The 13,779-nt window shown below is 38.9% G+C and overlaps 1 protein-coding gene across 10 annotated transcripts in view; it reads right to left on the minus strand.

Annotated features, from left to right (window-relative positions):
* Positions 1-13,779, minus strand: part of MAP2K5 (mitogen-activated protein kinase kinase 5) — a 249,466-nt gene that overhangs the window by 130,169 nt on the left and 105,518 nt on the right. For 9 of the 10 annotated variants that reach the window (XM_032864619.1, XM_032864618.1, XM_032864617.1 and 6 more), the window contains exon 13: positions 11,954-12,002. In XM_032864619.1, the coding sequence (XP_032720510.1) occupies positions 11,954-12,002 (49 nt within the window). Of the gene's footprint in view, positions 1-4,201; positions 4,318-11,953; positions 12,003-13,779 lie in introns of all 10 variants that reach the window. The other variant, XM_032864623.1, reaches the window with a different exon arrangement.

Consider the following 13,779-nt stretch of genomic DNA (forward strand, 5'->3'; position numbering starts at 1 on the left):
CCCAACTCTTAAATTTGAGCCCTGTGTCGGGCTCTGTGCTGACAGTGGAGCCTGCTTGAAATTCTTTCTCTGTCCCCCTCTCTCTGCCCCTCCTTCCCCTAAAAAGAAAAAAAAAAAAGGAAAGAAAGAAAAATTCTAGCAGCTAATACCTCTGTGGTACTTGGATATGCCAAAACACTGAGCTAAATGCATTATCATCATATGCATTATTAACTCATTTATTTCTCATTATAACCATTGAGATAAATATCATTAGCTCCATTTTACAGATGAGTAAATTGAGGCTCAAATTAATAAAACAACTTGCCTAGGGCTATACAACTAGAGTCTCCAATCCTAAGTCTTATTCTTTTTTTTTTAAGATTTTTTTTACTTATTTGAGAGAAAGTGTGCATGTACAAGTGGGGGGAAGGGCAGAGAGAGAGGGAGAGAGACAAGCAGACTCCTCTTTGAGCAAGGAGCCTGATGGGGGGTTGGATCCCAAGACCCTAGATCATGACCTAAACCAAAGTCAGATGCTTAACTGACTGAGCCACCCAGGTGCCCCTCTAATCCCAAGTCTTAGGCCTTAACAAGCTGAACTACATACAAGATAAACCATATCTGAATTTATCGGCTGGACTATTATCCCAGCTTTGGCACTGAATAACTGGCTGATCTTCAGATGTTTTATTTTAGATTTTTCCATTTCTCATGGGAAAGAAGATAAGGAGGAAAGTCTGGGGAAGGTTCTAGCTATTCCCACATAACCTTTCGCTGCTTTTCTTGTGAAGTGTTATTTGAACTACACAACAGCTATTATGAACCAGACACGGTGCTGTGACCTCAAGGAGGTTAAGGAACTGACCCAAGGTCACGTAGTAAAGTTGAATTAGGAGACAGAACCAGGACTTAAACCTGGGTCTGACCTAAAACCAGAGCTCTTCATTAGACCGCCAACCCCTGATGGCCTTTTTTATGATGAAATTCTTTAGCCTGATGAGCCTTCATCTCTTCATCTAAAAATGGGGATGACAACCTTGCAAGGCTGTCACCAAGCTCAAATGAAATAATGCACACAAAAGATCTAATACAGTATTAGACAAAAGGCATTCAGTGAATGATAACAATTATTGTTGCACGCAGTCCAGAGGGAACTTAATACTCCCAACGGCAAAATAATGGACTTGATTTCCATGGGGCTGATCACTTCAAACTAGGTCTTCGAGAAAAGAACAGGTGTGGAGCGGTCTTGTAAGTATAACTAACTTGTAACTGCTGTAAATTCTGGCAGAGTGTTCTACCTGAGGATAAATCTCTTACTTTAACACTAGAAAGGGCAACAAAGGATAACTTCCAATGAAGCGACATACCACTATAGAACAATTTTTTCTTGCAGAAAAAAATTCTCAGAGAACAATGTTCCCAGAAAGTTACAATTCAATTTATTCATTTCATAAACATGCAGTGGCATATCAGTACCACACACTAACTGTGGCCTTCAACCTCTCAGCAACAGAAATGACCATCACACAAGTGTTCTCCGTCTTCCTCTGATTAACTGCTAAACTTCACGGTCCGCCTCAAGACAAAGCCATGATCAGAGCTGGCTGCGGGGCTTGGTCAATCACACATGCGGCAGGGAACACAGAGTGCAGCCTGCGGGTAGTTGGACAGAGCTCATCATAGAGGCCAGGGGCTCCTTGGAGGGTACTAAGAAAACCTCTAAGTCCGAATACACATAGTCGACTTTAAATCCCAACCCCCAGCAAGGTAGAAGGCCTTTAGGGGACATGACGGGGGAATAACTACCCTCTCCTGCTTGTGTTCCTTCTCTGTATGGCACATGATCTCCTTTCTTTCCTCTAAGGCTTCTAAGGATACTCATTTCAGAATGGGAGGGGGGAGGTGCCCTGCATAGTAATTCCCCTGGGTTCTTCATCCTGTTAGAGATGTCCTGAAAGGGAAGACTCTGCTGTGATAAATCCTATCACAGATGCATAGGAGAAAGAAAAACTAAGTCCAGAACAACCCTCTCTGATTAAGTAGACTACCCACACAGACAGCTATAGAAAGATCACATATTTTTTAAATTAAGCTTTTTATTTTGAGATCATTGTAGAGTCACATGCAGTTAAAGACATAAAATGGAGACATCCTGTATACTCTCTATCTATGGTAACATCTTATAAAACTATAGTACAATATCACAAACAGGGTACTGACACTGGTACAGTCAAGACAGAGAACGTGTCCATCACCATACTCTTTTCTACCACTTTCCTCTGACCCCTGAATATTTTCCTTAGCTCCTGGAAACCACCAATCTATTCTCCATTTCTGTAACTTTGTCATTTAAAAAATATCATAAAGGGGCACTTGGGTGGCTCAGACGATTAAGCATCTGCCTTTGGCTCAGGTCATGATCTCCAGGTCCTGGGATCGAGCCCCATGAGCTCCCAGCTCAGCTGGGAGTCTGCTTTTCCCTCTCCCTCTGCCTCTCCCCCTGCTTGTGCTCTGTCTCTGTATCTCTCTCAAATGAATAAATAAAATTTCTTTTAAAAAATATTATAAAAATGGAATCATACTGTATTTAACTTTTTGTGCCTGGCTTTTTTTTTTTTTTTAACTCGGCATAATGCTCTGGAGATTCCTTTTAACTCCTGATTAGTATTACACAGTATAAATGTACAATGTTTAATTATTCACTCACTGATGGACATCTGGGTTTGTTCCAGTTTCGGGCTATTATAAATAAAGCCGCTATGAACATTTGTATACCCGTCTTTATGTGAACCTAAGTCTTCACTTCTTTGGGATAAATGCTTACGAGTGCAACTACTGGGTTGGACAGTGGTTGCATGTATAAATTTCTAAGAAATGCCAAATTGTTTTCCACTGGGGCTGTATCATTTTATATTCCTATTAGCAATGTGTTAGTGATCTAATTTCTCTGCATCCTCATCAGCATTTGGTATTATCTCTATTTTTAAGTTTCAGCCATTCTGGTAGGTGTGTGCTAATATTTCATTGTGGTCTTAATTTGGCTCATGATGCTGAACATCCTTTCATGAGCTTATTTGCCATTTGTATATCCTCTTTCAGTGGAATGTCTCTTCACGTCTTTTTACTGTTGAGTTTTTAGAGTTCTTTATACATTCTAGACACATATTCTTTTAAAAGAATACTTTTAAGTAATGTAATATGGAGTTTCTTGTCTTCTGAAAATCATTACCACAAATACGGAAATCCCCAGTGGTTACCTGAGGCAAAGATAATGAATGACCAATGTGGGGAAGAAGGCTTAGTCTGTAGAGACGTTCATTTGTGTGGATTGTCAGAGGTGGAGAAAAACCAACAACCCACAGTCATTAAACTAGTTTGTTTACCTCAGTTAATGGACTAAGTCTATTTTTCTTTTTCCACAAATGTTCATGAGTCATGATCTACTATGGCATTGCCATGTGATTAATATTTACATTTAAAGGACATTCTTTAAAGGATTTAAAAACAGGAGCCAAGGTAACTGGGCTCCTGTCACCAGCACTTGCTTAACACAAATGCCCCTTCCAGACACACCAGACTGAAACAGTCACAGAGCTCAGGGAAGGAGCCCCCACACCTCGACTCTCTCAGCCTCTCATGTTCAACATAAAACCAACCAGGGACGATTCCTTTCTAAATGACCTGGGTTGCTCAAACACTAACCAGTTCTTTAAAGCAAAACAAAACAAAACAAAAACTGTGACTGCTCCTCCAGATAGGGAAATTACGGCTGAGATTAAAAACTCACTGTGACCAAAGAGTAAGCATACACTCAGTACATCTCTACAAAAGAGGTTGTTGTGAAAGTTTTGTGCACATTTTTCATAAGTTACTTAAAACTAACCAAGTCAGTTTTCAACTGACAGTAATGTTTTCCAACAATCCTTTCCCTAAAGAATCACTTTATCCAGCAAATGATGATTCCCTAATTAGTTTCTGCCAAAAATCCCAACTTTACTACCCATTAAGGTGTTAACACAGCCACCTTGACATTAACATTTCTTTCCTAAGGAATTCAAAGGTTTTACTTCTACCATCCCATCCTCTTCTCTCATTTAATAAATACAATAAAATAATTTGGGGATGTAATACAAATATTCTAACATTTTTTCAAATCTTGAAGTTTACACTGATCTCATGTAAAAGGCATTCACAAGTATATATATATAACATTTACCTGCCTACACTCTTTTGGATAACTGGCCTCCAATTCTCTTCCAAATTCCTTCCTCAAAAAGAATGCCCTTGCATGGGCATTCTTCTTGTACCTTTTTTTGGCACCTTCCTGTGAATCTATAATGATTTCAAAATAAAAAGATAAAAAAAAGTTTTTTTTTCACCCATGTTGTGTCTCAACATGTTCTTTTTATAATTCTTTGTTAGTCAAAATATTTTATTTTGGTATACTTTATAGCAGGAAAAACCATTTCCCTTTAAAGATGTCTTTCGATTTTACTACACCATTCTGGTTTAGAAAGCACCCATTTTCTTTTCTTTTCTTTTTTTTTTTCAGATTTTATTTATTTGAGGGAGAGAGGGCATGAATGTGAGCATGAGTCGGGGGGCAGTGAAAAAAGCAGGCTCCCCAATGAGCAGGAAACCTGACATGGGACTCAATTCCAGGACCCCAGGATCATGACCCAAGCCGAAGGCAGACGCTTAACTAATTGGGCCACCCAGGTGCCCCGAAAGCACCCATTGTCTTAGCTGAGTCACACTGCTTTAATTCTCAATTATTTGTTTGCATTTCAGTGTCTCATCTTCAGTTCTAGACAATTTCATACTTCATGGAAGTCCGTACTTTGAATGAACACAAAATAGTCTATAGACAATCAAGCACTTGGGGCAGTGTCTGTACAGAGTAATGCTTAATAAATATTCATTATTATTACTCTTACTAATCCTATTATTATTTCCAAAGCATAACCTACTCTTGGGGATTCCTGATCTTTTTCCTTCTTTTCCCATATATCTCTCTGATTAGCCTTATTCCCTTACCTCACAAGCCTGTCATCCTTCTGTCTGTCCCACATCACAGAATATGGAATCCTGGTCCTTGAAGAAACCGAGCAATCACCTAGCCATCCCTTCAATGTATATAAGAGGAAACTGAGGCCCAGAGAGGAGAGTCCTGCCTTTCCAGGGTCACACAACAAGGCAGTCAATCAGTGTGACTGAACTGGGAATTCAAATAAAGCTTTATTCCTTCTTAGAAATTAAGCTTTTTAAATTGTCCAAGTTGGGCCAAGTCAGCATTACACACTTGTAGTTCTTTACTATTATCTAAGAGAAAAAATGGTTTAACTAAGGAAAGAAAATATTGTCCAATTTCCAGATGATCCCAATTCCTAGACCACAACAACAGCTACTTCTAAGTTTCTCTCTCTCTCTCTGACATTGCCAATGTCCTTTAAATCATCAGGGATTTTTTTTCAACCTACTGATTTGTTAGACCAAACACAGGTAGGATTTTTCAGGGACCATGAGGTACGGTGATAATGACAGAATCACTGAGACTCTTCAAATGAATGATTTGCCTTTCTGGTGGGGGAAACTTCTTTCTAAAGCACAGCTTCTACCACACTGCTGAGAAGAGAGTTCCTTCTGTCTCTTCCTTTGTTAATATATTTTTTAAAGTCTGAATTACTGTAGTAAAATTCATACTTTCCAGGTGTATAGATCTATGTGTTCATGCTTTGTTTTTTTTAAAGATTTTATTTATTTACTTGAGAGAGAGCGAAAGCCAGAGAGATCACAGAGGGAGAGGGAGAAGCAGGATCTCCCCTGAGCAGGGAGCCTGACACGGGGCTCACTACCAGGACACTGGGATCATGACCCGAGTCAAAGGTAGATGCTTAACAACTGAGCCAACCAGGTGCGCTAGATCTGTGTGTTCCAACAAATGTGTACAATTGTGTAACTACCACCAAAATCAAGATCCAGAACATTTCTAACACTCCCCAAAATTCCCTCATAGCTTTAGAGTTAACCTGCCCTCTACCCTTTGGCAACCACTCATGCATTTTCTATCCATATAGTTTTACCTTTTCCAGAATGTCGTGAAAGTGGAATATACAAGAGGTGGCCCATTGAGGCTGACTTCCCTCACCTAGCATAAAGTCCTTGACATCTGTCCCTGTTGCATGTATCAGTAGTTTGTTCCCTATTATTATCACATAGTTTCCCACCACTGTACGGATTAACTATAGCTTGCCTATTTGTGTGCCATCTACGAGACATCTGGGCTGTCTCCAGTTTGGGAGAACTGTGAATCAAGCTGGCTTGTGCTGCAGGAAAGTGAAACTGTTTCCTGAAGCAGCTGTACCATTTTGCATCTGTGCCAGCAATGCAGGAGAGTTTCCTCTGCTCTATATTCTTGTCGACACTTATGTTATCTGTTTTTAATTTTAGTGAAGGGCTCCCTTTTATTACAGAAAAAAAGTAGCAGGAAACATTATTTAGTACACTGAACTACTACTGAAACTTCAAGCAACCTTACCTCCTTTCTTTCTCTTAATACTCACAAAGCAATGCATTGGGAAATTCCATTGATTCTACAATTAAAATATACCCAGGATCTGACTACCTCTCCTCATCCTCACAACTGTCTCCTTGATCTGAGCTTCTGTAACTCACCTGCAACAGTTCCTAACAGAACACACAAGCCTCCTTGCTGTTCTGTGAACACTCCAGACACATCCTACCTGGTGACTCCTGCTCTATTCTCCCATATACCTACTTGACCAGCTCCTCTCCTCCTCCAAGCCTCTGCTCCAAGCTCATCTTCTGAGGCCTACCCTGGGAATGCTACAACCTACCCTTTGGCTGCTCCAAGCCTGACCTACCTTTTCTTTTCTCCATATTACTAGCCATCTTCTGACACACTGTATTTACTTTTTTTACTATGTTTTTTATTTATGGACTGTTTCACAACCCTGCTCTACCCTTACTAGAGTGAGTTCCATGAGTATAGGAATCTTTTTTTTTTTTTTATACTAATGTATTCCCAGTGTCTGGAATACAGACATAGTGTCTGGAACATAGCTGGTATTAAATAATAGTTCCTATATGACTGAACTAATGACACAACTTTGGAATCTAAGGTAGTTCCAATTAGGTCCGTGTGAGGCCAGATTTTAACAAGTAAAGCCAGGAGGGAGCAGAAAATAACATTCAAACATGCATGTTGAAACCACAAGACTTGGTTTCTCTAAACACAATTCTATTTGCACAGTGTCTGCCTTCAGAATAACATAAATTATAAACATAGGGGGAATCCTGGATGGCTCAGTCGGTTAAGTGCCCGACTTTTGATTTGACTCTGGTCCTGAACTTGGTGTTGTCAGATCAAGCCCTTGTCAGGCTCTGTGCTCAGTGGTGAGTCTACTTGAGATTCTCTCCACCTCCCATTGCCCTTCTCCTGGCATGTGTGCACGTGTGTAATCTCTCTCTAATAAATAAATAAAATCTTTTTAAAAATTTAAAAAGTATATTTATATATAATACAAAAACACGAAAAAACTCTCCTACTAGAGAAAGCAGATGAAATGAACCAGGTTCATATATACAAAAAATGTCTTGGGACACCAACCATCGAGGTTTTTGTCTTTCTATAAACTCGTCCATCTGTGTAAGATTGCCAGAGCCTGATTGCCAATTTTATTTTCTTAATCTAAGCTCTATTCTCATTACCCTTCCATTTCTATTTTTTATCCTCAGGGAAAGAGCGAGCAGTTACTGCCAGGGCATTCGCACATCTTCCAAAGAAATGGCACAGGTGTTAATCTTGTATTTATGTTTGATGTGGGTAATGATGGCCGTGGCTGGAGCTGCAGGCTTATTAATATGCAGGGCTCTCACCTCATTAGTGGCGATGTATGTTTTGAAGTTAAGCTGAGATGTTTGCTGCAATGTCAAATCTGGTCTACCAGACTTTCTCATTGTTCATTTTCTTTGTTTTTATCCAGTCAGTACATGCTATGGTTAGGGGGCTCACACATGTGCTGCTTAATAAAGACAATCTTCCACAGTAGTTAATCTTGGTGGACTTTCAAACATTATTAATAATTATGTTCTCATGTGATACCATATGTCTATCTTAGAGAAAAGGTTTTCACAATTTTTGACCCGGTAAGACAAAGAATAATAAACTCTCTTCCTAGCTTATCTGGAAGTGGTATGTGCTTAAACTGGATAAAAAGTGATTAATTCATAGTTATTATATAATAAAGACTTGGGCTCATTATTAGCATTTGACAGTCTATGAAGTACTTGCATACGTATCTCAACCAAATCATTACAGGAATAAAATAAAACTAGTAAAATCTTACTGATGTGGCACCTGGGTGGCTCAGTCGGTTAAATGTCTGTCTTTGGCTGAGGTCATGATCTCATGGTCCTGGGATCGAGTCCCACAGCGGGCTCCCCGCTCAGGCAGGTAGTCTGCTTGTCCTTCTCTCTCTCTCTCTGCCCCTCCCTCTACTCATGCTCATCTCTCTCTCCTGCAAACAAAATCCTTAAAAAATTTAAAAATTAAAAAAAAAAACCTTATTGAATATAATATTTGATCATTCATTATAAACAGTAACTGTTATATTTCAATTCTTAAAAAAAATGTCCAGTGGACATTACACACATGGAAGAAACAAACCTGTGCCAGACTAACAAGCCTCACAGGGTGGGTGGTCTCACTGCTGCTGCTCAGAGTTCGTTCTACTCTACAGTCCTCACTGAATACGCGCTGCAGGAAAGACTCTTAATTTTCACCAGCTTGTTTGGAAGCCATTAACTGTGTTTTTTATAAGTTCCAAAAGATACTATGCAGGCATTTATGTTTTCACTAGCTAAAAATCCAGGACTGCAGTGTTCTGAGGAAGCCATTTAAATGAGAGAAACAGTATTTTCTTTTTTCATTAGGTAACTGAATGCATCTTTGTTTCTTCGTCTTTTAAAATCTGTGTTCATAAGTACAAGAACCTGGCCCTAGGAACAGAATTTGTAGGGAACGAAATGATGATTGCTGGAGAACACAAGTACTTAGACCAAGACAAAGGAGAAAGAAACTTAGATCACTCATGAGCATTTCTCTGCACCATCTTCTGTTCACTCTGTTCTCGTGGTACCTGTAGCAGCCCCCCACCCCCACTCCCACCCCCACCCCCGCAGAAGGACCACTGCCTTTGATTTGACAATGTGACACATGTTCAGCTAGAATTCCTATCCATCATTCATTTAGAGTAAGCAAAAATGAGTATATGGGCTTTTAAGAAGGTACAGCCATGAGCTTATATAGCAAAAGTGTAGAAACAAGCATATTACCTATTTAATTGCCTTAGCTGAACTTGGAAGCTCTGATCTTTAATTGCCTGATTGAACTGATCTAAAAAGCTATAATTTTTTAATCAGGGAGAAAATTAAATAGCTTTTTGGTAAATAAAAAAGCATCTTTAATCTTATTTTTATGGAATCCAAGTTATTAAATATGGACAAAACCTCTAAAATATTAAGTTAACAACTACTCAATCTAGAGTAAATTTCTCATTACAATGCTTCACAAAAGTCTTCAGGGACACCTGGCTTCTTCCACTCTTCAATAAAAGCACACGCTTTTAAATCCAGAAGGCAAAAGTTGCCATGAATAACCAGGAAACTCTAAAGCTAAGCATATAAATATATTTAATCAGGTATAGTAACACAGCATATTATTTCTTTAGATGGGTACCTATAATTACTGGGAATAACTGTTCACCTGCACTGTAATTCATTAGTCTTTCCAACTAGACAGACACAGATGCACATTCACTCACTGGTATTTATTTAAAACCTTGGGAGAGTTTGTTGGTCTATTACCACTGTCCCCACTCCGCCCCTCACAGATACCTTCTTCCCTTAACTAGGAGCATTTATACAGTGGGTGACGCAGTAGGAATTCAGCTGGACAGCAAAGACTGAGAAGAGAAGTACAAGTTCAGGATTCCTTTTTGGAAACTTTATGTCCTCAATCAGGAAAGCCACTAAGGCCACAAGGTACGTGAAGCAATCTCTTAAGGAACAGCACAGGATGATATCTGAAATGTTAGTCAAAGGAAGGGATGCAATTGTATAGAAAGTGAAGGCTTCCGCAGTAACTGACCAAAGAACCTTTTCTTAGCTCAAGTTGCATTCAGAGCTAGGGAAGACCTACTCACCTCTGAGAGGCTCTGGTCAACCACACTTGCCCACAGTGATTACAGATGGTTGTTCCGGGAATCTGACATACACCTTGGGCTTTATTCTTAGATCCCAAGCACAAATCCATTTGAAACATGTCTATCAAGATCCCATTTCACAGAAAAATTCAATTATTTCTCCAAAACAAAGAGTAAAACTAAAACCAATGATTGCAAAGAAGAAAAAACAAAGATGATGGCAGAATAACCAAACAGTATTTCCCTATCCACTATAGTTCCTAGTGCTACTAAGATTCCTCACAGAAAGTTTTGGTTAGGGAGAATTCACTGTAAGCCAGAAGTATGCTGTAGTACAGAGTACAGGACAAGCCTAAGAATCACTTTAATAGTAACATTTGCATTTCCATGGCAAGGTCCTTTTAAATGAAGGCTTTGCTGTTGAGAATTGATGTCTTCCTCGAGTTCCTTTGTCAAATGGATAGCAGATGTCCATAAAAATCAATAAAATGACAAGAACTGACCACTGGGTTGACTCCGATTCAAAGGGCTATTACCACTTTATGGGTTGAGGAGTGTGGGGAGCTGGGAATACAGGGAATAGAAGCAATATAGGTCATATTATGTTAAATACCATTCTCTCTTAACCTCAGTGGCGAAAATGCTCCATTCTTTTCTCACCCACGAGATGTGTTCGCATGATGACTTCCTTCCAGGAAGAGTAACACCAACACAGCTCAGCTCACTGCCCCTACGCCTACATTTTGCACCAACTCTACTCTAGAAACAGAATGGACTGGCTTTAAGGGAAAACTTGGTTCGTGATTCCATTTAATCTGCATAAACGCCTTCAAAAACTGCAAGTTTTACTTGTCAAAGTCTACACATCCTCTTCAGAAGAGGATGAGGGATTTAAGAAGAAATCTGAAATCACTAAGATGTTAAAACCACCACAAAGGAAACAACCCTTAGTGACAGATGTGATACTACAATGGAAGGCATCAGTTGTTAACTCGCGCTCTCAAAGCTTGTAACTTTTTTAAGAAAAAACTTTCCTTTAATCCTGTCCAATGTGCATGCTATTGCATTCCCCAAATGTGCACGAAGCAGGGCTGAGTAGATGTGTAAAATTCAACAGTACCATTAGTACTAGGAGGCCCTGAAGTTGCTTTGCTATGGTCTGTTTCTCACTTAATAATTTGCTCCAAATGAATTCAGACATGTTGGGAACATTGAAAAATTCAAAGGGAGGCTCCTTTCACAACATTCAACAGTTACCTGATTATTCTTCTCGTTTGTTCTGTTAATAGACTAGGCGACTAATCTGTGGTGCATCCACCAACTCCTTGCTCAAAGTTTTACTTTCAAGGTATGTATGTAAGGCAATCTTTTAAGGATCAGTGTATGGTGATATGTGAAGCATTAATAAGTGGAAGGGACACAGCTGTATAGAAAGTGAAGGCTTTGCAGTAACTAGAGTTCAGGATTAAAAATCAGATCCTATGATTTTCAAATACTATGAAATACCTTTTTATCTGTTTGGTAACCATCCACAAAAATACCTCGCCTATAATCTAAAATGAGAGCAGCTGAAGGAGAAAATAAGAAAAACATTTATAAAGCAGCCACCTTTTTGATTACCAAATATGTCAACTGGCTTAAATATCAGATCGTTTATTTTATTTAAAAATCAAGGTACCTGGAGAGCTCCCTACCCACCCAAATTCACAAATTAAGTCAGAGCTTGTAAGTGTGATACATACCTCTATGTAATATCTTTAAACTCCACAAATAGGTGAGGCCTTTAACAACCTAAATTTAAGAAAGAGAAACAGTCCAATTATGATTTTTATCAGAAATTTTCCATATTTTATTTATATTTTATATAAACATATATTTATAATATTAAACATATTACCATATCAACCATCATTCTTCCTTTAAAACTCTGAAAACCAACAAGCATTTTTTGCACATCTCCCATTTCTGTGCCATCCTCTTTGAGGATGCCAAATGTGTAAGTTACAGACCTCTTTCCTTTAACTGGCTTCCAGGGATCTAAAGTTAAGACACAATGAATGAAAAAAAGGAATGGATGTGCATGCAACATGACCTGGAAACACATCTATTAAATTCTCAGTGGTGGTGTGGGCGGGGAGGAAAGGCCTTCCTTTCCTATACTTCCGCATGTGGAATTTTCTTTTTTTAAGTAATGACATCTATGACTAAGGAAAGACATTTTTTAAAAAGTTAACTAATGAAAGGCAATGGGGAGAGCAGAGATCGCTTTTCCTGCCTATAATCAGGAAGGCTTTACCGAAGTGCTGAGCTCTAAGTAACAGATTCAACTAATGTAAAGGAAAGAGGAAAGTGTTCAGGCCAAGGTAAAAATATACTGTCCACGTGCTGGGGCCATGTACTCTTCAAAAAGATCAAGGTCAGGAAAGACAAAGAAATGCTGAGCAACTGCTCCGAGTTAATAGAGACCAGAGACATGACAACTAAATACAATGTATAACCTTAGACTGGATGCTGGATTGGAATTATTTTTTTAAGACTTTATTTATTTATTTGACAGAGAGAGAGAGAGAGAGAGAGAGTGAAAGAGAGAATACAAGCAGGGGAAGTGGCAGAGGGAGAAGCAGGCTTCCTGCCGAGCAGGGAGCCAATGTGGGGTTTGATCCCAAGACGCTGGGATCATGACCTGAGCAGAAGGCAGACACCCAACAACTGAGCCACTCAGGCGCCCCTGGACCCGAAATTTTTATTCTTTTGGTCTAGAAAGGATATTACTGGACAACTGGCAAAATTAAGCTAGGACTGCTGATTTAGATGGCTGGTTAATATTATACCAGCCAATGCTAATTTCCTGGTTTTGGTCAGTATACAGCGCTGATGGGAGAGAATGTCCTTGTTCTTAAGAAATATACACCTGAAGTATTTAGAGGTAAAGGGCCATGATCTGCAATGTACTCTCAAATGTTTCAGGAAATAAACACATAGCAAACGTGGTTAACTGTTAACAACTGGGGAATCTGGAGGAAGCATCTTACAACTTTTCTGTGAGTTTAAAATAATTAAAAAAGAAAAAAGTTTCCAAAAAATGTTTTAAATGATATTCAGGTAGGAAAGAACAAAGTATACCAAGATGAGAGGCCTCACAAGCCAGGCTGGCAGATATAAGCGTATGTGTGGGGTTATGTAGGAAACACTGAAAGGGCAGGTCAAGAAAATAAAGTGAGAAAATACAAACATTCGAATTATATTGGATTTTTGATTGAACAGACAGTGTTAAGAATAATCAGTCAAATAAGATTCTGAAAAAAAAAAAGGTTACCATCTATGTGAGAATTTTAATCACTAAACGCTTTAACAATCTTTATATAGAAATGGTTGTAAAAGGGGATGCACCTGTTTTATTCACACCCTCTGACCCTCTATGCACATGAGTGTGAACCTAACAATTTCAAGGTTGACTATTCATAATTATGTATCAGATACAATGGAATGAACCATTATCACTCAAAATTTACTACCAGAATTTAAAAGTACCCACCATTATAGGAAATTTTAGGTAATTCAGGATTGT

The sequence above is a fragment of the Lontra canadensis genome, unplaced genomic scaffold (genome assembly GCF_010015895.1).
Source record: "Lontra canadensis isolate GAN:19392208 unplaced genomic scaffold, GSC_riverotter_1.0 scaffold28, whole genome shotgun sequence".
NCBI classification, from domain to species: domain Eukaryota; kingdom Metazoa; phylum Chordata; class Mammalia; order Carnivora; family Mustelidae; genus Lontra; species Lontra canadensis.